This window comes from Aquarana catesbeiana, linkage group LG05, assembly GCF_042186555.1.
Source record: "Aquarana catesbeiana isolate 2022-GZ linkage group LG05, ASM4218655v1, whole genome shotgun sequence".
NCBI lineage: Eukaryota > Metazoa > Chordata > Amphibia > Anura > Ranidae > Aquarana > Aquarana catesbeiana.
This window is the reverse complement of record NC_133328.1, coordinates 7,288,881-7,311,849: the sequence shown is the minus strand read 5'-3', so window position 1 is coordinate 7,311,849 and position 22,969 is coordinate 7,288,881. Positions and strand designations below refer to the sequence as shown.

At 48.1% G+C, this 22,969-nt stretch overlaps 1 protein-coding gene across 2 annotated transcripts in view; it reads left to right on the top strand.

Annotated features, from left to right (window-relative positions):
- LOC141144060 (1-phosphatidylinositol 4,5-bisphosphate phosphodiesterase gamma-1-like) overlaps nucleotides 1–22,969 on the top strand; it is a 165,991-nt gene that overhangs the window by 49,747 nt on the left and 93,275 nt on the right. For both annotated transcript variants that reach the window (XM_073629419.1, XM_073629418.1), the window contains exons 3-6: nucleotides 5,954–6,047; nucleotides 12,420–12,467; nucleotides 18,833–18,917; nucleotides 21,304–21,384. In XM_073629419.1, the coding sequence (XP_073485520.1) occupies nucleotides 5,954–6,047; nucleotides 12,420–12,467; nucleotides 18,833–18,917; nucleotides 21,304–21,384 (308 nt within the window). The remainder of the gene's footprint in view (nucleotides 1–5,953; nucleotides 6,048–12,419; nucleotides 12,468–18,832; nucleotides 18,918–21,303; nucleotides 21,385–22,969) is intronic.

Below are 22,969 nucleotides of genomic sequence, written 5' to 3'. Positions count from 1 at the left end.
ACGTTAAAAAATTCTCTCTGTGACCCCATTAAGGGGATCCATTTTACATCCTGTCCCTGTGACACCCCTACAGGAAATGAGGGTGGGCGGGGTTGTCACCAGGACAGGAAGCCACAGAAACCAATAAAAAAACTGCAGCCAGTTTGCTATAAATTGTAACTCTTTCCCACTCAAAAGCGAACAATCTGGCTGGAGTGTTTATTGGTGTCTGTGACTTCCTGTCCTGGTGACAGCCCCACCCCTCCATTTCCTGTACGGGTGTCACAGGAACAGGAAGGAGGATGGAATCTCCCCAATGGAGACACAGAAATTTTTAACTCTTCCCCACTCTATCAAAAACTTTCTGTGACTCCATTGGGGAGATTTTATTTTACAACCCGTCTCTGTGACACCCATACAGGAAATGAGGGGGGGGGGGGTTGTTGTCACCAGAACAGGAAGTCACAGACACCTATAAAAAAATGCTGCTTTTAGTAGTAACCCCTCCCCCGCTCTCCTATATACAGTGTGTGTTTTGACCTGTGTCCCCAATGCAGACATTTGTCATCACTTCCTGCCCTGACACTGGTGGGAGGGACACCCCAACAGAGGCTCTAACCCCTTTCCCAGCTCCATCCTGGAGTTGAGGATTGATTCGGGGCGAGTGGCTGCGATGCGGGTCGGTGACGCAGCCAGAAAATTTGCATTTTCAGGAGGTCGCCATGACCGGTTCCCTATATATAGGACAGTGCGGGGGAGGGGGCAGACCTCACTGAGTTATATCGGGTGAGTTGTGGGCGTGGCGTTCACCACTATGACCTCATCCCGGATCACCGGCCAGTCGGCAGCGGCTGTGAGGGGAATAGAAATCCTCTGTGTGGGGGGAGGGGGAGGGTCAGTCACATGATAAAATCAGGGGGTTGAGCTGCGGTTTTCTCGCTGAGCTGCTGCGGGCGACAATTAGGCGGCCAAATGCATCCCATCCAAGTGAATGGGACCCAGCCACCATCACAGGAAACACACAGGCGCAACCCCCCTCCCCCCCTCAACGCTGGTCACATGCCCTCTGAAAAGCTAAGGCACTTAGGCGTCCTTCACACCTGAGCGTTGCGTTATTGAGCGATTGTAGAGTGTCTGTCTGCAGCGATTTGGAGATTTTTAATCAGCCAATAGAGAAAAATATCATCCGTGTCATCATTTAGTTGTTATGTTTTTACAGCTTTTTCATCCACTTTTTATAAAATATTTAATGTTATTGGTTTCAATTTTTATTTACTTTTTTTTGTAAGGGGTCCTATAAGGTTAGGAGGTCATTTATTATTATTATTATTTACTTTGTAAATTGTTTATTATTTTATTATTGTTTTGTTAGGTTAGGGGATAATATTAGAGTTAGGGGTTAAATTGAGGGTTAAGGGTCAATTAGTGTTAGGGTTAAATATTAGGATTAGGGGTTAGCATTAGGTATTAATATGAGGGTTAGGGATTAATATTAGTGTTAGGGGTTATATTGGGTTTAGGGGTTAGGATTTAATTTAAGGGTTATGGGTTAGGGTTTAATATTAAGGTTAATATTAGTGTTGGGAGTTAGGGGGTAATTTTAGTGTTATGGTTTAATATTAAAGTTAGGGGTTAATTTTAGGGTTAGGGGTTAAATATTAGTGTTGGGGTTTAATATTGGGGTTAGAGGTTAAATATTAGTGTTAGGGGTTAATATTAGAGTTATGGTTTAGGGGTTAAATATTAGTATTAGGGGTTAATATTAGAGTTATGGTTTAGGGGTTAAATATTAGTGTTAGGGGTTAATATTATAGTTATGGGTTAGGGGTTTAATATTAGTGTTAGGGGTTAATATTAGAGTTTTGGTTTAGGGGTTAAATATTAGTGTTTTGGTTTAGGGGTTAAATATTAGTGTTAGGGGTTAATATTAGAGTTTTGGTTTAGGGGTTAAATATTAGTGTTTTGGTTTAGGGGTTAAATATTAGGATTAGGGGTTAATATTATAGTTATGGGTTAGCGGTTTAATATTAGTGTTAGGAGTTAGGGGTTCATTTTAGTGTTCTGGTTTAATATTAAGGTTAGGGGTTAATATTAGTGTTAGGGGTTAATATCAGTGTTAGGGTTTAATGTTAAGGGTTAATATTGGGGTTATGGTTAAATATTAGGGTTAGGGGTAAATATTAGAGTTATGGGTTTAATATTAGTGTTAGGGGTTAGGGTTTAATATTAAGGTTAGAGGTTAATATTAGTGTTAGGGGTTCGGGTTCATATTAGTGTTAGGAGTTAGGGGTTAATTTTAGTGTTCTGGTTTAATATTAAGGTTAGGGGTTAATATTAGTGTTATGGGTTAGGGTTTAATATTAAAGTTAGGTGTTAATATTAGGGTTGGGGGTTAATATCAGTGTTAGGGTTTAATGTTAGGGGTTAATATTGGGGTTAGGGTTAAATATTAGTGTTATGGTTTAGGGGTTTAATATTAGTGTTAGGAGTTGGGGGTTAATTTTAGTGTTAGTGTTAAATATTAGTGTTGGGGGTTAATATTAGTGTTGGGGGTTAAGATTAGTGTTAGAGGTTTAATACTAAGGTTAGGGGTTCATATTATTGGCTCTCTTCTGGTTCTCTTTCCTGCGATCGTGAAAAAATCGAGCTGAACTGGTCCAATTATTTTCTTATATTGACAATTTCTAGAATCAGAGGTGACCCCGCCCCCCTAGGTGACCCCGCCCCCTGCCTGCGGAGTTCGTCTCTCTTTTGCTTAGTTTTTATTTATTTTTATTTTTTTTCCCCAATTCTAAAATCCAACAAAACTGGGTGAACCTGGAAATCCATTGAAGGACTTTTGAACGTATTCGGGAAGTGGAGGAAAATTCATGTTTGTTTTCTTGGCGTTTCGCATGTAAAAAAAAATAAAATTCCGCGGCCGGCGTCTGATATTTTCTGTTGTATACAAAATCCCCCCCCCCCCCCCGGAATGTATCTAAAGACAACACTGATTTATCCTGGTATTGTATAGAGTGGAGAGGGATTAGAACCCCTGTCGGGGTTTTATTGCTGCCTGTGTCCCTCCCTGCTCTCTATTTGACCGGTGAGCATTGTCAGTGACAGGAAGTGAAAAATCCAAAAATGTTAGTTGTCACCGGAACAGGAACAGAGGGCAAATCTTCCAGTGGGGACACCTGGTGCAGCGATAACTGTCTGCCTCACTTTAGAAAGACTTCCTGTTGTGTCTCCAGGATAGGAAGTGAAGGGAAATCTCAGCAAAACAACTGGCAGAGGGTGTTACTCCACCCCCCCAAAAAAAAAAAATAAAGGGGGGAGGGGCATTCAACAAAGTTTAGAGTGAACCTGTCTTGGGGGCGTGGAAAGCACCCCAAAGCAGATGGGAATCCCAAAACTTCCAGGTAGGTGGCAACAGGTGGAAAAAAAGCCAGCAGCTCGATCTTCCGCAATCAATTAGTTTATTTACTCAGGTGTAGTAAAAAAATAATACAGGGCTTACGCGTTTCGGCGTGTAGCCGTAATCATGGCCTATGATTAACCACTTGACCTCCGGAAATTGTACCCCCCTTTATGACCAGGCCATTTTTTGCGATACGGCACTGCGTTACTTTAACTGACAATTGTGCAGTTGTGCGACGCTGTACACAAATAGATTTATGTTGTTTTTTTCCCCACAAATAGAGCTTTCTTTTGGTGGTATTTGATCACCTCTGCGGTTTTTATTTTTTGTGCTATAAACAAAAAAAAGAGCCACAATTTTGAAAAAAAAAAACCAATATTTTGACAGTGCTAAAAATATGCACTGTCACTGTACTAATGGCACTGGCTGGAAAGGAGTTAACATCTAGGGGCGATCAAAGGGTTACATGTGTGCCTAGCCAGTGTTTGTGTGTACTGTGTGAGGTGCTTTCACTAAGGGAAGTGCTTTGCAGGGAAATAAAAAAAACGGCACATCCCAGCTGGCAGGATGGAGCTCTGCGTTGTTTATATTCACAGAGTTCTGTTCTGTCCTTCCCCTTGCTGATTAGCGGGTGGTGGGTGTCATCCATTGGCCGGTGGGTGTCATCCATTGGACGGCGGGTGTCATCCATTGGCCGGCGGGTGTCATCCATTGGCCGGCGGGTGTCATCCATTGGCCGGCGGGTGTCATCCATTGGCCGGCGGCTGTCATCCATTGGCCGGCGGCTGTCATCCATTGGCCGGCGGCTGTCATCCATTGGCCGGCGGCTGTCATCCATTGACCGGCGGGTGTCATCCATTGGCCGGCGGCTGTCATCCATTGACCGGCGGGTGTCATCCATTGGCCGGCGGCTGTCATCCATTGACCGGCGGGTGTCATCCATTGGCCGGCGGGTGTCATCCATTGGCCGGCGGCTGTCATCCATTGGCCGGCGGCTGTCATCCATTGGCCGGTGGGTGTCATCCATTGACCGGCGGGTGTCATCCATTGGCCGGCGGGTGTCATCCATTGGCCGGCGGGTGTCATCCATTGGCCGGCGGGTGTCATCCATTGGCCGGCGGGTGTCATCCATTGGCCGGCGGCTGTCATCCATTGGCCGGCGGGTGTCATCCATTGACCGGTGGGTGTCATCCATTGACCGGTAAACAGAAAAAAACATAAATAACATAAATATAAATATATAACATAAATAGGTGAGTGCAAAAAAATCAATCATGCATAACAGAGTTGATAGGATGGGAGATCCATAAAATCTTCCATAAAAGTGAAAAAAGTCCCAAGGCATATTCCCTCAATGATTCACAGTGAAAATAAGTGTAGAAAACTTGAGATAAACACCACTTCTAGTGATCCGCCACCACATGAAATTCACGCTTACCAGAAAGCAAGCTATCAAGGCTTGTATGTGGTCCGGGGCCCAGAATGCACAACGGATGATGCAGCTTCTCCGTGTCCAGCGTGACTAGGGAAGTGTGATGCATGGTAGTTCATAGAGCAACCCGAACTCAGAATAAGAAAGGTGGCCATAGTGTAAATCCGATACACAAAGATTTATTATATAAAAAGTAGTACACTTACAAAAAGGAGTAGTAAAAAGAGTGGTTCGCCGGCCGGCATAACAAGCGCCCGTTCTCATCAAAGTCGCGATGACGTCAGAGCGTCAACCTCCCGACGTTCCCCAGAAGACGTCAGTTATAGACGAACCGTACGTCGGGAGGTTGACGCTCTGACGTCATCGCGACTTTGATGAGAACGGGCGCTTGTTATGCCGCCTGGGCGAACCACTCTTTTTACTACTCCTTTTTGTAAGTGCTAATCACAGCACCAGCGGTGAGCCCCCTCCCCGGAAGTGGCAGATCATGTACTAGGTATGTGATCCGGCACAGGAGAGCTGCTTTGCCGCTGTGTAATGGCGTTATGCGGTCCGCAAATTGTTCAGTCTACACACTGAAATGCGTAAACTCGGTATTATTATTATGTACAGTACTACACCTGGATGAATAGACTCATTTATTCTGAAAGATGGAGTTGCCGGATTTTTTCCCCCTATATGTTTGCTCGGGTGCTAGGAGGACACTACAAGCCAGCGCACCGAACGACCCCCACCTCGGGGAAGTGTTTTCTATTATATTTAAGTGCTGGTAACAGAACCGGGGATGATTGCCGGGGGGGAGACCTCACTTACTTGAAGAGGTGCAAAAAACCTGAACTCACCTGACTCCACCTGTAGCTGAAACATGAATTGTTGGTGGACTGTCCCTTTAAAGGGCGGCGCCATCTAAAAAAAAAAAATAGCGGATTGCTACAAAGTATCCACTGGGCTGAATGAAATGTTTGCTTAAATATTAAATATTGAATGTCTGTGTGTGCCGGTCTTATGATTTCCACCCCTCCGGAGGGGTGACACCCCCCTACACCGCGATCATTGGATGATCCTGCGGTCTGTGATTGGCTCCGGTGTCCGGGATTCTCCGGAACGTTCGTTCACATTGTCCCTGTGTGTTTTCCCGGCAGCGTTCAGCGAGGAGGAGGTGACCATGTGGATCAGCGGACTGAACTGGGTGATGTCTGACACCATGAAGTCTCCGGGACCCCTGCAGGTGGAGAGGTAAGGACCGCTCAATGACCCCCCTGTATTGTGATAATGGTACAATCCACATCATGTGGGCTTAAAGGGGAACTCTCCCACCTCCCCTTCAGTCTTGTACCGGCTCCTCTCCTGGACTGAAACGGCTTCCTCTGATTTCACCGCACACTGTAAGCTTCTCACAATGTGCATCAGAAGCTGCAGCAAGTCAGATAGAGCCCCGCCCCATTTCCTGACCAGAGGACGTCCAGCATCATTCAGCGCTTTCTTCCACATCCTGACTGTGTTTGGTCCGCCCCCTTTTCATTCATTGGCTCTTAGTAGACATGTGCAGAACGAAGAAACATTTGTTTTGTTTCATTTAGTTTATTCTATTCAAAATTGTACTATATTCTATTATGCTCTTTTCTCTTTTGTGCTATTCTATTCCGTTCAAATCTATTCCATTCAACTCTATTCTATTCAAAACTCAGATTTCAGAAGATGGTTATACATATTCTTTATATTTTAATCCATACTATTGAATTACATTCTATTCTTTTCTATTCTATTCTTTTATTTTCTATTATATTTTATTTTATTCTTTTCTATTCTATTCCTTTATTTTTTTTTTTTTTATTATATTTCATTTAATTCTTTTATTTTCTATTCTATGCTCTTCTTTTTTAATCTATTCTATTCTTTTCTATTCTATTCTTTTTTTGTTCTGATCTAATCTATTCTATTTTAAAATCTCTTTCTTTTTGATTCTATTCTATTTTTTCTATTCTATTCTTTTCTAATCTAATCTATTCAATTCTGTTTGAATTTGGATTTATTCTATTCAAAATGTTACTCTATTCTATTATATTCTTTTCTCTTTTATGCAATTCTGTTCTTTTCTATTCCATTCTAATCTATTCTATTCAAATTTATTCTATTCAAAACTCAGATTTTAGAAGATGGTTATAAATATTCTTTATGTTTTAATCTATACTAATTATATTCCATTCTTTTCTATTCTATTCTTTTATTTTCTGTTATATTTTATTCTGTTTTATTTTCTATTCTCTTCTATTCTATTCTCTTCTATTCTCTTCTATTCCTTTATATTTTATTAAATTATTTTATTTTCTATTCTATGCTCTTCTTTTTTTAATCTATTCTATTCTTTCTATTCTATTCTTTTTTAATTCTGTGCTAATCTATTCTATTCAAAATTTAAATTTCGGAAGATTATAATGTTCTTTCTATTCTTTTCTATTCTAATCTATTTTATTCTGTTTGAATTTATTCTATTCAAAATGTTACTCTATTCTAGTATATTCTTTTCTCTTTTATGCTGTTCTATTCTTTTCTATTCCATTCTAATCTATTCTATTCAAAACTCTAATTTCAGAAGATGGTTATACATATTCTTTATATTTTAATCTATAATATTGAATTCTATTCTTTTCTATTCTATTCTTTTGTTTTCTATTCTATTCTATTTTATTATATTCTTAAAATGTTCTTTTCTCTTCTATTCTATTCCTTTATTTTTTATTATATTTTATTAAATTTATTTTCTCTTTTATGCTTTTCTTTTTAATGTATTGTATTCTTTTTTTATTCTGTTCTAATCTATTCTATTCAAAATTAGAATTTCGGAAAACCATTATATTCTTTCTATTTTATTCTATTCTATTATATTTTCTATTCTATTCTTTTCTACTCTAATCTATCCTATTCTGTTTGAATTTGGATTTATTCTATTCAAAATTTCACTCTATTATATTATATTCTGTTCTCTTTCATGCTATTCTTCTCCATTCCATTCAAATCTATTCTATTCAAAACTCATATTTTAGAAAATGGTTATACATATTCTTTATATTTTCATCTATACTATTGAATTCTATTCTATTCTTTTCTGTTCTATTCTATTCTTTTATTTACTATTATATTTTCTTAAATTTTCTATTTTTTTTTTCTATTCTATTATTTTCTATTCTCTTCCATTCTATTCCTTTTATTTTTTTATTATATTTTATTAAATTATTTTATTTTCTACTCTATACTCTTCTTTTTTTAATCTATTCTATTCTTTTCTATTCTTTTTTTTTTATATTCTAGTCTATTCCTTTTATATTTCTAATTCGAAATTCTGGTTTCGGCCAAATTTAGTTTCTTTTTTTTTTCGGATTTGTTTCAAATTTATTACTATTGTAATTCAGATGCATCTGAATTTTAACAATAAGGAGCAATTCATCCGAATTTTGATTCTGAACAAAACGGACCGCACATGTCTTGTTTCCCTTAAATCAGAGGCTCGGCATCACATGTGGGCGTTACCTATTTAAACACAGCCTGCCTAGGAACACCCACTCCTTCAGACTGACACCCACTCACCAAGGCACTGGGTCTCGGTACTTCTCTATGCAAGGCAGGCAGATCATGGCTGGTGGGAGGAGCTTCCTGAAGTCATCACAGCACCCAGCCTCAGTACTCCTCCCAAGAGCCCTCAGCCCTGGTGCAAGCAGTGGGAGGAGTTATGCAAATATCAAAAATGCCTTGATTAGGGATGGGACAAGGGGGGGGCAGGAGGGACAGTTGCCCTGGGCACAGCGGAGCAGGGAGGAGGGGGGGTGGGCAGAAAATGTACACGGGGCAGTAAACCCATTCTATGACATGCACTAACAGTTGGGGGAGGGGGGGAGCGCAGTCCCACTTCTGTGCCCTGGTCCCAGTACTGGCCTTGATGGGCGGAGGAGTGGGCGTTTCCAAGCAGGCTGTATTTGCATAGGTAACGCCCACATGTGAGGCTGAGCACTGAGAACTGTAATCCAATGAATGAAAGGGGAGGGGCCAGGGACAGTCAGGCTGGGGAGGAAAGGGGAGGGGCCAGGGACAGTCAGGCTGGGGAGGAAAGGGGAGGGGCCAGGGACAGTCAGGCTGGGGAAGAAAGGGGAGGGGCCAGGGACAGTCAGGCTGGGGAAGAAAGGGGAGGGGCCAGGGACAGTCAGGCTGGGGAGGAAGGGGCTAGGTGATGCTGGATGTCCTCCAGCCAGGAAATGAGGCGGAGATCTAATTTCTTGCTGCAGCTTCTAATGCACATGGAGAGAAGCTCACAGTGTGCGGTGATAACAGAGGAAGCCGTTCCAGTCCAGGAAAGAAGTCTCAGTTGGACATCTTTAGTACAATCGCCCCCCCCCCCCATGTTTCAATCTGTGTCATCGATCGGGTTGTCTATTGTCTCCGTGGGATCTAAAAATAACATCAAACAAACCCCGCCCCGGTATTCCTCCCCCCTTCACAGACCACGCCCCCTGCCAGTGTTTACCCATGCTGCTCGGCAGCGCCCCCAACACAATGCCGTGTGACAGAGGAGGTGATAACATTGTCACCGGGTCTCCGAATGACGGCATTCCACCGCCTGGAGATATTGACTTTCGTTCAGCGCGGGTGCGATTGCGCTGTCTGTAGCCGATCCTTCTCTCCCACTAACCCCCTTCCGGTCCTGTGGTTGTAGCCGCAAAAAGATTTAACGTTGGATTGCTATTGGCTCTGTGTGGAGGCCACGCCCCCCTCTGCTCTCCGAGGTTTAAAGTGACAATCCACGTCTCCGACATCTGCAGAACCAATTTCATTTTGATTCGTCATTTACATAAATTCGTTTAATTCCATATTCAGAATTCGATTTGTTTATTCGAATTCTCTGAATTGTGTTCAATTCGAAATTTATTCTATGAGAAATTAGAAATTGGGAAGAAGGTCATATTCTATTCTATTCTATTCTATTCAGCTTACATCAGAGTCCCCATCAGAGTCTCCTCTTCCTTGAGAGCCTGATCATACATCAGAGTCCTCTTTAAATGAGAATCCCCATCAGAGTCTCCTCCTACCTGAGAGCCTTATCAGAGTCCCCCCTTGCATCAGAGTCCCCTCTTACTTCAGGGTCCCCTTTAGAGTCCCTTGTTACTTGAGAGCTTCATCAGAGACCCCCCTTACATCAGAGTCCCCATCAGAGTCCCCCCTTACTTCAGGGTCCCCATCAGAGTCCCCCCTTACTTCAGGGTCCCCATCAGAGTCCCCCCTTACTTCAGGGTCCCCATCAGAGTCCCCCCTTACTTCAGGGTCCCCATCAGAGTCCCCCCCTTACTTCAGGGTCCCCATCAGAGTCCCCCCCTTACTTCAGGGTCCCCATCAGAGTCCCCCCTTACTTCAGGGTCCCCATCAGAGTCCCCCCTTACTTCAGGGTCCCCATCGGAGTCCCCCCTTACTTCAGGGTCCCCATCGGAGTCCCCCCTTACTTCAGGGTCCCCATCGGAGTCCCCCCTTACTTCAGGGTCCCCATCGGAGTCCCCCCCTTACTTCAGGGTCCCCATCGGAGTCCCCCCCTTACTTCAGGGTCCCCATCGGAGTCCCCCCCTTACTTCAGGGTCCCCATCGGAGTCCCCCCCTTACTTCAGGGTCCCCATCGGAGTCCCCCCCTTACTTCAGGGTCCCCATCAGAGTCCCCCCTTACTTCAGGGTCCCCATCAGAGTCCCCCCTTACTTCAGGGTCCCCATCAGAGTCCCCCCTTACTTCAGGGTCCCCATCAGAGTCCCCCCTTACTTCAGGGTCCCCATCAGAGTCCCCCCCTTACTTCAGGCTCCCCATCAGAGTCCCCCCCTTACTTCAGGCTCCCCATCAGATTCCCCCCCCTTACTTCAGGCTCCCCATCAGAGTCCCCCTTCAGGCTCCCCATTAGAGTCCCCCTTCGGGGTCCCCATCAGAGTCCCCCCCTTACTTCAGGGTCCCCATCAGAGTCCCCCCTTACTTCAGGGTCCCCATCAGAGTCCCCCCTTACTTCAGGGTCCCCATCGGAGTCCCCCCTTACTTCAGGGTCCCCATCGGAGTCCCCCCTTACTTCAGGGTCCCCATCGGAGTCCCCCCTTACTTCAGGGTCCCCATCGGAGTCCCCCCCTTACTTCAGGGTCCCCATCGGAGTCCCCCCCTTACTTCAGGGTCCCCATCGGAGTCCCCCCCTTACTTCAGGGTCCCCATCGGAGTCCCCCCCTTACTTCAGGGTCCCCATCGGAGTCCCCCCCTTACTTCAGGGTCCCCATCAGAGTCCCCCCTTACTTCAGGGTCCCCATCAGAGTCCCCCCTTACTTCAGGGTCCCCATCAGAGTCCCCCCTTACTTCAGGGTCCCCATCAGAGTCCCCCCTTACTTCAGGGTCCCCATCAGAGTCCCCCCCTTACTTCAGGCTCCCCATCAGAGTCCCCCCCTTACTTCAGGCTCCCCATCAGATTCCCCCCCCTTACTTCAGGCTCCCCATCAGATTCCCCCTTCAGGCTCCCCATTAGAGTCCCCCTTCGGGGTCCCCATCAGAGTCCCCCCTTACTTCGGGGTCCCCATCAGAGTCCCCCCTTACTTCGGGGTCCCCATCAGAGTCCCCCCTTACTTCGGGGTCCCCATCAGAGTCCCCCCTTACTTCGGGGTCCCCATCAGAGTCCCCCCTTACTTCGGGGTCCCCATCAGAGTCCCCCCTTACTTCGGGGTCCCCATCAGAGTCCCCCCTTACTTCGGGGTCCCCATCAGAGTCCCCCCTTACTTCGGGGTCCCCATCAGAGTCCCCCCTTACTTCGGGGTCCCCATCAGAGTCCCCCCTTACTTCAGGGTCCCCATCAGAGTCCCCTGTTACTTGAGAGAGTTAAGGGCTTTATCAAAGTCCCCCTGACATCAGAGTCCCCTTCATAGTTCCCTCTTACTACGGGTTCCTCATTAGAGTCTCCTCTTCCTTATCAGAGTTCCCCCCATACATTAGAGTCCTCTTTAAATGAGAATCCCCATCAGAGTCCCCTCTTACGTGAGAGCCTTTTTAGATTCCCCCCTTACATCATAGTTCCCTCTTACTTCAGGGTCCCCATTAGAGTCCCCTGTTATTTGAGAGCCTTATCAGAGTCCCCCTTACGTCAGAGTCCCCATCAGTGTTCCCTCTTAATTCAGGTTCCCCATTAGTGTCTCCTTCCTTGAGAGCCTTCAGAGTTCCCCCATACATCAGAGTCCTTATTACATGAGAGTCCCCATCAGAGTCACCACCTACCCGAGAGCCTTATCAGAGTCCCCCCCCAACATCAGAGTCCTCTTTACATGAGAGTCCTCATCAGAATCCCCTCATCTTCCTTAAGAGCCTTATCAGTGTTCCCCCTTACATCAGAGTCCACATCAGAGTCCCCTCTTATTTCGGGGTCCCCATCAAAGTCTTACTTACATCAGAGTCCCCTCCTACTTGAGAGCCTTATCAGAGCCCCCCTTACATCAGAGGGCCATAGTCTGGGACCCCGCTATAGATCTTTTCATGGTCAGGATTGGATATGGGGGATGGGGGGTTGTTGTAGTCCCAGTATGGTGCGTTGCTTTATCACTGTCCTCTCTCCTGTACAGGTGGCTGCGGAAACAGTTTGAGGTGATGGACAGAGGACGGGACGGCAGGTAATGTTATTTCATGGGATTGGTGGAGTCGGTCATTTTCCACACAACTTGTGATTGGATGGTGAAGGAGCAGCAGATGAATGAGTCACCCCTCTGCTCCTGTCAGCATGTTCCCTGTTAGCACATGTGCATGCACCACACCCCATTGGCTCCCAGAGTTGCCCCTCCCTCTCCATGCACATAAAGTATAGTCCCTGACCACACCCCCCTTAATCACTTGTCTTCAAATGTATGTTTATAAACAGCGTAGTGGTTATATCAAGATCACTGTTGCAGCTGCTTTAAGAGCTGGTGAGGCTGCATTGATGGGCACTGATGAGGCTGCATTGATGGGCGCTGATGAGGCTGCATTGATGGGCACTGATAGGCACTGGTAGGCTACATTGATGGGCAATAGTAGGCTGCATTGGTGGGCACTGATGAGGCTGCACTGATGGCCACTGATGAGGCTGCACTGATGGCGGTAATGGTGGGCATTGATAAGCTGCATTGATGAGGCTGCACTGATATTGTTGCACTGCTAGGCTGCACTGGTAGCCACATATCAGGCTGCATTGTTGGCCACTGGTAGGCTGCTTTGATGGGCACTGATGAGCACTGGTAGGCTGCGTTGATGGGCACTGGTAGGCTGCATTGATGGGCACTGGTAGGCTACATTGATGGGCACTGATAAGCGCTGGTAAGCTGCGTTGATGGGCACTGGTAGGCTGCATTGATGGGCACTGGTAGGCTACATTGATGGGCACTGATAAGCACTGGTAGCTTGCATTGATGGGCACTGGTAGGCTGCATTGATGGGCACTGATGAGCACTGGTATGCTGCATTGATGGGCACTGGTAGGCTACATTGATGGGCACTGATAAGCACTGGTAGCTTGCATTGATGGGCACTGGTAGGCTGCATTGATGGGCACTGATGAGCACTGGTAGGCTGCGTTGATGGGCACTGGTAGGCTGCATTGATGGGCACTGGTAGGCTACATTGATGGGCACTGATAAGCACTGGTAGGCTGCGTTGATGGGCACTGGTAGGCTGCGTTGATGGGCACTGGTAGGCTGCATTGATGGGCACTGGTAGGCTACATTGATGGGCACTGATAAGCACTGGTAGCTTGCATTGATGGGCACTGGTAGGCTGCATTGATGGGCACTGATGAGCACTGGTATGCTACATTGATGGGCACTGGTAGGCTACATTGATGGGCACTGATAAGCACTGGTAGCTTGCATTGATGGGCACTGGTAGGCTGCATTGATGGGCACTGATGAGCACTGGTAGGCTGCGTTGATGGGCACTGGTAGGCTGCATTGATGGGCACTGGTAGGCTACATTGATGGGCACTGATAAGCACTGGTAGGCTGCGTTGATGGGCACTGGTAGGCTGCATTGATGGGCACTGGTAGGCTACATTGATGGGCACTGATAAGCACTGGTAGCTTGCATTGATGGGCACTGGTAGGCTGCATTGATGGGCACTGATGAGCACTGGTATGCTGCATTGATGGGCACTGGTAGGCTGCATTGATGGGCACTGATGAGGCTGCCCTGATGGGCACTTATGGGCACTGCTAGGCTGCATTTATTGGCACTGATAAGCTGCATTGATAGGCACTGATAAGGTGCATTGATGGGCACTGATAGGCTGTATTGATAGGCACTTATGGGCACTGCTAGGCTGCATTAAAGGGCACTGATGAGCTGCATTGATGGGCACTGCTAGGCTGCACTGATGGGCACTGATAAGCGGCACTGATGGTCACTAATGAGGCGGTAATGGTGGGCATTGATAAGCTGCATTGATGAGGGTGCACTGATATTGTTGCACTGCTAGGATGCACTGGTAGCCACATATAAGGCTACACTGATGGGCACTGATGGGCACTGATGGGTTTTTGATGAAAGCCATGGGCAGTAATCGTGATGCATCATGGAATCGTATGGAATAGTTGACAGGATAATCGGAATGGAATCATGAGACCAGTGAAGATTCGCACCTCTAGCTGTCACCTGTGTAAACCGAGTCTAAGGTTCTTGCGCACACCGGCGTTATTTATTTGCATTCAGCGCATCTCTAAAACACACATCAAGTCAGCAGATTCCCATTGACTTCAGTGGTGGATAATGGACGATCGTTCTGCTTGGCTTTGTGTTTCTCTGGACGCGGTCGGTCTTATCGAAGACGTATTTGCGTTGGAGGCAGAGCGGGTCAAAGCAGCCCTTTTGCGATTAAACCCGAAGTGTCTGACCTGCTCTGCATTTAAATGTAAATCATCAACCACTGTTACCCAGTTAAGATTTACATTGAAGTTAAATGACCCCCCCGCAGTGTAGACTAGGTCCCCGCTGCAGTGCGGACGTAGCAGGAGAGAACACATCATCACTCCCTGCCAGAATCCCGGCCGCCCTCCATAAACAGGACGCCTGGCAGGAAGTGATAGGAGTCGGTGACAGGAAGTGGAATGAATTCCGCTCAGGAAATGGGAAGAGATGAGGATCTGATGGAAAGTCTGAGCTCAGCTCTCAGTGCGGGGGTGGGGGGCGAGGGGGGGTAAGCAGGCCGAGGCCTCTTTAAGGCGTCTTGGAGAAGCTGCACCCCAGATGTGCTGAAGACGGCGTGTTCCCCCCGGCCGCAGAGTCAGCGCCACATGTGCGTCTGAGCGCCAGCGATCACAGATTTATCTAATAAGGCAGCGAGGGCAAACAGAGGGCACACAGAGGGCACACAGAGGGCACGCGGAGGGCGCATGAAGGGCACATGGAGGGCACACGGAGGGCAGAGACCGCAGTGCACGATGGGCTCATTCACACAACTCATCCCAGTCCCCATCCATAGAGGAGGCACTTTCTATCCTATGGCTTCAGCTGGTGTGGGCTGGAAAAAAAATAGGACAGGTTGCATTTTTGCGCAGCATTTTAGGACGCACTGTAATACATGGAGCTAAAAAATTGTTAAAAATTAAATAAATAAAGCAAGCGCTGTAATACATTCTAACCAGCGCATGTGCGTTCTGCACACTTCATGCCTGCTGGTGGGAATGACCCCGAAACCCTTCCAACTGCCACTGATGTAAGGCTTACAACACCAAGAGCGGGGGAGGGACACTCACTGGTCATTCTGACTGTTGTGGGGAAGGGGCAGAACCTCCGTCAGTGGGGAAGGGGCAGACCCTTGGTCACTGGGGAAGGGGCAGAACCTCCGTCAGTTGGGAAGGGGGTAGAACCTCTGTCAGTTGGGAAGGAGCAGAACCTCCATCAGTGGGGAAGGGGCAGAACCTCCGTCAGTTGGGAGGGGGCAGAACCTCCGTCAGTTGGGAAGGGGCAGAACCTTCGTCACTGGGAAAGGGGCAGAACCTCCGTCACTGGGGAAGGGGTCGAAATTCTGTCACTGGAAAAGGGGCAGAACCTCCATCAGTGGGGAAGGGGTAGAATCTCTGCCAGTTGGGAAGGGGCAGAATCTCCGTCAGTGGGGAAGGGGGCAGAACCTCCGTCAGTTGGGAAGGGGCAGAATCTCCGTCAGTGGGGAAGGGGGCAAAGCCTCCGTCAGTGGGGAAGCGGGTAGAACCTCCGTCAGTGGGGAAGGGGGTAGAACCTCCGTCACTGGGGAAGGGGCAGAACCTCCATCAGTGGGGAAGGGGCAGAACCTCCATCAGTGGGGAAGGGGCAGAACCTCCATCAGTGGGGAAGGGGCAGAACCTCCATCAGTGGGGAAGGGGCAGAACCTCCATCAGTGGGGAAGGGGCAGAACCTCCGTCAGTTGGGAGGGGGCAGAACCTCCGTCACTGGGGAAGGGGCAGAACCTCCGTCACTGGGGAAGGGGCAGAACCTCCGTCACTGGGGAAGGGGCAGAACCTCCATCAGTGGGGAAGGAACAGAACCTCCATCAGTTGGGAAGGGACAGAACCTCCGTCACTGGGGAAGGGGCAGAACCTCCGTCACTGGGGAAGGGGCAGAACCTCCGTCACTGGGGAAGGGGCAGAACCTCCGTCACTGGGGAAGGGGCAGAACCTCCGTCACTGGGGAAGGGGCAGAACCTCCGTCACTGGGGAAGGGGCAGAACCTCCGTCACTGGGGAAGGGGCAGAACCTCCATCAGTGGGGAAGGGGCAGAACCTCCATCAGTGGGGAAGGGGCAGAACCTCCGTCAGTTGGGAGGGGGCAGAACCTCCGTCACTGGGGAAGGGGCAGAACCTCCATCAGTGGGGAAGGGGCAGAACCTCCATCAGTGGGGAAGGAACAGAACCTCCATCAGTTGGGAAGGGACAGAACCTCCGCCACTGGGGAAGGGGCAGAACCTCTGTCAGTGGGGAAGGGGGTAGAACCTCTGTCACTGGGGAAGGGGCAGAACCTCCATCAGTGGGGAAGGGGCAGAACCTCCATCAGTGGGGAAGGGGCAGAACCTCCATCAGTGGGGAAGGGGCAGAACCTCCGTCAGTTGGGAGGGGGCAGAACCTCCGTCACTGGGGAAGGGGCAGAACCTCCGTCACTGGGGAAGGGGCAGAACCTCCGTCACTGGGGAAGGGGCAGAACCTCCGTCACTGGGGAAGGGGCAGAACCTCCGTCACTGGGGAAGGAACAGAACCTCCATCAGTTGGGAAGGGACAGAACCTCCGTCACTGGGGAAGGGGCAGAACCTCCGTCACTGGGGAAGGGGCAGAACCTCTGTCACTGGGGAAGGGGCAGAACCTCCGTCACTGGGGAAGGAACAGAACCTCCATCAGTTGGGAAGGGACAGAACCTCCGTCACTGGGGAAGGGGCAGAACCTCCGTCACTGGGGAAGGGGCAGAACCTCTGTCACTGGGGAAGGGGCAGAACCTCCATCAGTGGGGAAGGAACAGAACCTCCATCAGTTGGGAAGGGACAGAACCTCCGTCACTGGGGAAGGGGCAGAACCTCCGTCACTGGGGAAGGGGCAGAACCTCCATCACTGGGGAAGGGGCAGAACCTCCATCACTGGGGAAGGGGCAGAACCTCCATCACTGGGGAAGGGGCAGAATCTCCATCAGTGGGGAAGGAACAGAACCTCCATCAGTTGGGAAGGGACAGAACCTCCGCCACTGGGGAAGGGGCAGAACCTCTGTCAGTGGGGAAGGGGGTAGAACCTCTGTCAGTGGGGAAGGGGCAGAACCTCCATCACTGGGGAAGGGGCAGAACCTCCATCACTGGGGAAGGGGCAGAACCTCCATCACTGGGGAAGGGGCAGAACCTCCATCACTGGGGAAGGGGCAGAATCTCCATCAGTGGGGAAGGAACAGAACCTCCATCAGTTGGGAAGGGACAGAACCTCCGCCACTGGGGAAGGGGCAGAACCTCTGTCAGTGGGGAAGGGGGTAGAACCTCTGTCAGTGGGGAAGGGGCAGAACCTCCGTCAGTGGGGAAGGAGCAGAACCTCCATCAGTTGGGAAGGGGCAGAACCTCCATCAGTGGGGAAGGGGGTAGAACCTCTGTCAGTGGGGAAGGGAGTAGAACCTCCGTCAGTGGGGAAGGGGGTAGAACCTCCATCAGTGGGGAAGGGGGTAGAACCTCCATCAGTGGGGAAGGAGCAGAACCTCCATCAGTAGGGAAGGGGGTAGAACCTCTGTCAGTGGGGAAGGGAGTAGAACCTCCGTCAGTGGGGAAGGGGGTAGAACCTCCATCAGTGGGGAAGGGGGTAGAACCTCCGTCAGTTGGGAAGGGACAGAACCTCTGTCAGTGGGGAAGGAGCAGAACCTCCATCAGTTGGGAAGGGACAGAACCTCCGCCACTGGGGAAGGGGCAGAACCTCTGTCAGTGGGGAAGGGGGTAGAATCTCTGTCAGTGGGGAAGGGGCAGAACCTCCATCAGTGGGGAAGGAGCAGAACCTCCATCAGTTGGGAAGGGGCAGAACCTCTGTCAGTGGGGAAGGGGGTAGAACCTCTGTCAGTGGGGAAGGGGGTAGAACCTCTGTCAGTGGGGAAGGGGGTAGAACCTCTGTCAGTGGGGAAGGGGGTAGAACCTCCATCAGTGGGGAAGGGACAGAACCTCCATCAGTGGGGAAGGGACAGAACCTCTGTCAGGGGGAAGGGGGTAGAACCTCTGTCAGTGGGAAGGGGGTAGAACCTCCATCAGTGGGGAAGGGAGTAGAACCTCTGTCAGTGGGGAAGGGGGTAGAACCTCCGTCAGTGGGGAAGGGAGTAGAACCTCTGTCAGTGGGGAAGGGGGTAGAACCTCTGTCAGTGGGGAAGGGGGTAGAACCTCTGTCAGTGGGGAAGGGAGTAGAACCTCAGTGGGGAAGGGGCAGAACCTCCGTCAGTGGGGAAGGGAGTAGAACCTCAGTTAGAGGTAAACCTCTGTCACTGGGGTAGGGGTTATAATTTTAGTAAATAACGGTTGATATTTGTGTTTTCAGCATCTCCCTGAAGGATCTGAAGGCTTTCCTCCCCCAGGTGAACTATCGAGTGCCTAATATGAGGTTCCTGCGGGACAAATTGCAGGTGAGTGAGAACATGGACAATGTCTGTACATCTGAACAATAAATAAATAAATTTTACTGTGTGAAGTTTCAGCTTAGTAAACCACTTAGAGCCCTGACACCCAACTTGCGGGTCAAGGGCCACATGTCACCCTTAGGTACTTGTACAGACCTCGGGGCCATTGATTTGTATAGGGTAATAGCAGTGATCTCTATTAGGCTTACATACAGTATCATGTCCTCAGTCTCTCCATGTCTCCTGCAGCATGTCCCTAGTCTCTCCATGTCTCCTGCAGTATGTCCCCAGTCTCCCCATGTCTCCTGCAGCATGTCCCCAGTCTCTCCATGTCTCCTGCAGCATGTCCCCAGTCTCTCTGTGTCTCCTGCAGCATGTCCCCAGTCTCTCTGTGTCTCCTGCAGCATGTCCCCAGTCTCTCCGTGTCTCCTGCAGCATGTCCCCAGTCTCTCCGTGTCTCCTGCAGCATGTCCCCAGTCTCTCCATGTCTCCTGCAGCATGTCCCCAGTCTCTCCATGTCTCCTGCAGCATGTCCCCAGTCTCTCCATGTCTCCTGCTGCATGTCCCCAGTATCTCCATGTCTCCTGCCGCATGTCCCCAGTCTCTCCATATCTCCTGCAGCATGTCCCCAGTCTCTCCATATCTCCTGCAGCATGTCCCCAGTCTCTCCATGTCTCCTGCAGCATGTCCCCAGTATCTCCATGTCTCCTGCAGCATGTCCCCAGTCTCTCCATGTCTCCTGCCGCATGTCCCCAGTCTCTCCGTGTTTCCTGCCGCATGTCCTCTTCTTTAGCGCTTCATATAATACACATTTTTGTTTTGGCCTTTTGGTGACATTGAGGGCCACATTTGAGCCCCCCCCCCCATACCTCATAATGCTGCCTTAGCTTGTTTTGAGTCAAGCTGAGGATACATGCACTGATTGTGAGGAGCAGCAAAGTGCAGTCACTATGGAATAACACTAAACAGGAAACAGATGCTAAATATGTAACAAGCAATTCTGACCAATTTTTGGGAACTTTTTGGAATTCTTTGTATAGGAACAAGATTTATACACGGATTTTGTACATTATTATTATATGAACAAGAAGAGACTCCAGATCCTTGTAGTAGAAGACACACAGCCTCAGGAATATAGCAGGTGTCTGTTTTAAATCATAAACCCAATCAATAGAATCTCATATAGGCTGCAAAGTCCGAGCCATTTATTCTTATTATATCTATGTAAGCATACTTCGTTCTGCTCAACGACTTCAGCCCCGGAAGGTTTTACCCCCCCCTTCCTGACCAGGCCATTTATTGCAAAACGGCACTGCGTTACTTTAACTGACAATTGCGTTTGAAAGAACGACGCGTGACATAAAACATTGCAACGACCGCCATTTTATTCTCTAGGGTCTCTGCTAAAAATATATCATGTTTGGGGGTTCTAAGTAATTTTCTAGCCAAAAAAATACGGATTTTAACTTTGTAAGCAGCAAATGTCAGACAAAGGCCTGGTCTTCAAGTGGTTAAAGAGGAGCTGCAGTCCGCTCACATAATTTGTAATAAAAACATCTTTGCCATTCTGAAGCTTCCCTCCAACCACTTTGAATATTATTTTATATATACTGTGATTCTGTACTTGCCAAATATGCTGCGGAAATCTCCCTCCACTGAGTCTGGCTGCAGCCATTTTAACTGTGGGCAGCTGAAGCTGCTGCCTGTTCACTTCCTGGATTTACACAGACACAGAGAGGCACACCTCCAGCTCTGCAGCTCTTATTGACCCTCTTATGACTCATCCCCCCTCCCTTCCTGGCAAACTCTCACGAGAGTGAGAGAGAGAGCTGTGCCTGATGTCATAAGGCTAATGACCAGACAGGAAACAGGAAGTGGGCTGTATAAGGGATTTACTGGCAGAAAAAAAAATGTTTTACTATCCAAAGTTAAAACAACAACAAGGATAGAAGATTTAATACTTGGAAAGATGAAAAAATGACTGAAGGTCCACTTTAAGGTTGTTCCAGAACTCTTTTTTTTAAATAATTCCTGGTGATCCTGCCATGAACATCCTTGTCTAGGCACTTCCTCTTATAGGGTGACAACGTTCTGTCCCTGTCTCCCAATTCTGGTCCTGTGTGGTCACCTTGGCTTCTAAGTGGCTTTTTTTCAACGCACATGACCCCGGCATGGTCCACTGATGTCACCACCAGGAAACCTGCCCTGGGAAATGCCATGCAGCCATCGCTGGAGTGCATGTAGATAGGAAATGGCTGCAGATAGGTTGCAGGAGATCAGCAGATGGAGCAAAGGATGAAAAAAAAAAAAGGATACTTTTTTTTTTTTTTTACAAGCATGCAATTGTCTACAGAGCAAACTAATCGCCAAATCTTCTCTCCCACCGTCTCAGGAGATCGAGGCCCGCAGCGAGATGTCCTTCGCGCACTTCATCCTCTTCTACAAGAACCTGATGTTTGACGCTCAGAAATCGGTAAGCGCCGTCTCGGCAGACCCTCATTGATATTCCGCCATCTCTCCGCTCGTCCCCAGGACAAGACTGACATGCTAATCGTCCCTCATCAACAAGCGGCCATTGTGTGCGTGCCAGTGACACGGGAGGGGGGGGGAGGGGGGGAGAGAATTGGAGCCTGGCCAGAAGTCTGAGCATAACCCGCACATCACACTGACCCTCATACCGGGCCGCTATTCTGGGGGCGCTTATCTTATATCGCCCTCTGCCCAGGTTTACATTGTCTTTTTTATTTATTTTTTTGCACCCAAATTGCTTCTTCTGTGTCATTGTCACAGCCCAACATTCTCCGAACCCCCAAATAAAGACGATTCAGTCTGCCGTGTCACAGGGTCACCCTCCGCCTCTGGTATAGAAGAACAGGTCACCCCTAGAACCTCAGCCACCACTTCTGTTATAATATTCACATCTGTTTATAAGATACAAAAAGATTCCATATATAAAATAGCTTAGATTAGATTATATTTATAAATAATAATTTGTAGGTATTATTATACTGTATATAATAAATAATTATGATAATATGTAATCATAATAATTTATTATTATTTATACAGTTATAAATATTTATAAATGTCTTCATTTATAAGCGATAATAAATTATTAATTATGACATATACAGTATCTCACAAAAGTAAGTACACCCCTCACATTTGTGTAAATCTTTTCTTCTGTCTTTTCATGTGACAACACTAAAGAAATGACACTTGTCTACAATGTAAAGTAGTGAGTGTACAGCTTGTATAACAGTGTAAATTTGCTGTCCCCTCAAAATAACTCAACACACAGCCATTAATGTCTAAACCACTGGCAACAAAAGTCAGTACACCCCTAAGTGAAAATGTCCAAATTGGGCCCAAAGTGTCAATATTTTGTGTGGCCACCATTATTTTCCAGCACTGCCTTAACCCTCTTGGGCATGGAGGTCACCAGAGCTTCACAGGTTGTCACTGGAGTCCTCTTCCCCTCCCCCATGATGACATCACAGAGCTGGTGGATGTTAGAGACCTTGCGCTCCTCCACCTTCTGTTTGAGGATGTCCCACAGATGATCAATAGGGTTTAGGTCTGGAGACATGCTTGGCCAGTCCATCACCTTTACCCTCAGCTTCTTTAACAAGGCAGTGGTGGTCTTGGAGGTTTGTTTGGGGTGGTTATCATGTTGGAATACTGCCCTGCGGTCCAGTCTCTGAAGGGAGGGGATCATGCTCTGCTTCAGTATGTCACAGTACATGTTGGCATTCATGGTTCCCTCAATGATCTGTAGCCCCCCAGTGCCGGCAGCACTCATGCAGCCCCAGACCATGACACTCCCACCACCATGCTTGACTGTAGACAAGACACACTTGTCTTTGTCCTCCTCACCTGGTTGCCCCCACACACGCTTGTCACCATCTGAACCAAATAAGTTTATCTTGGTCTTATCAGACCACAGGACATGGTTCCAGTAATCCATGTCCTTAGTCTGCTTGTCTTCAGCAAACTGTTTGTGGGCTTTCTTGTACATCATCTTTAGAAGAGGCTTCTAAACAGCCATGCAGACCAAT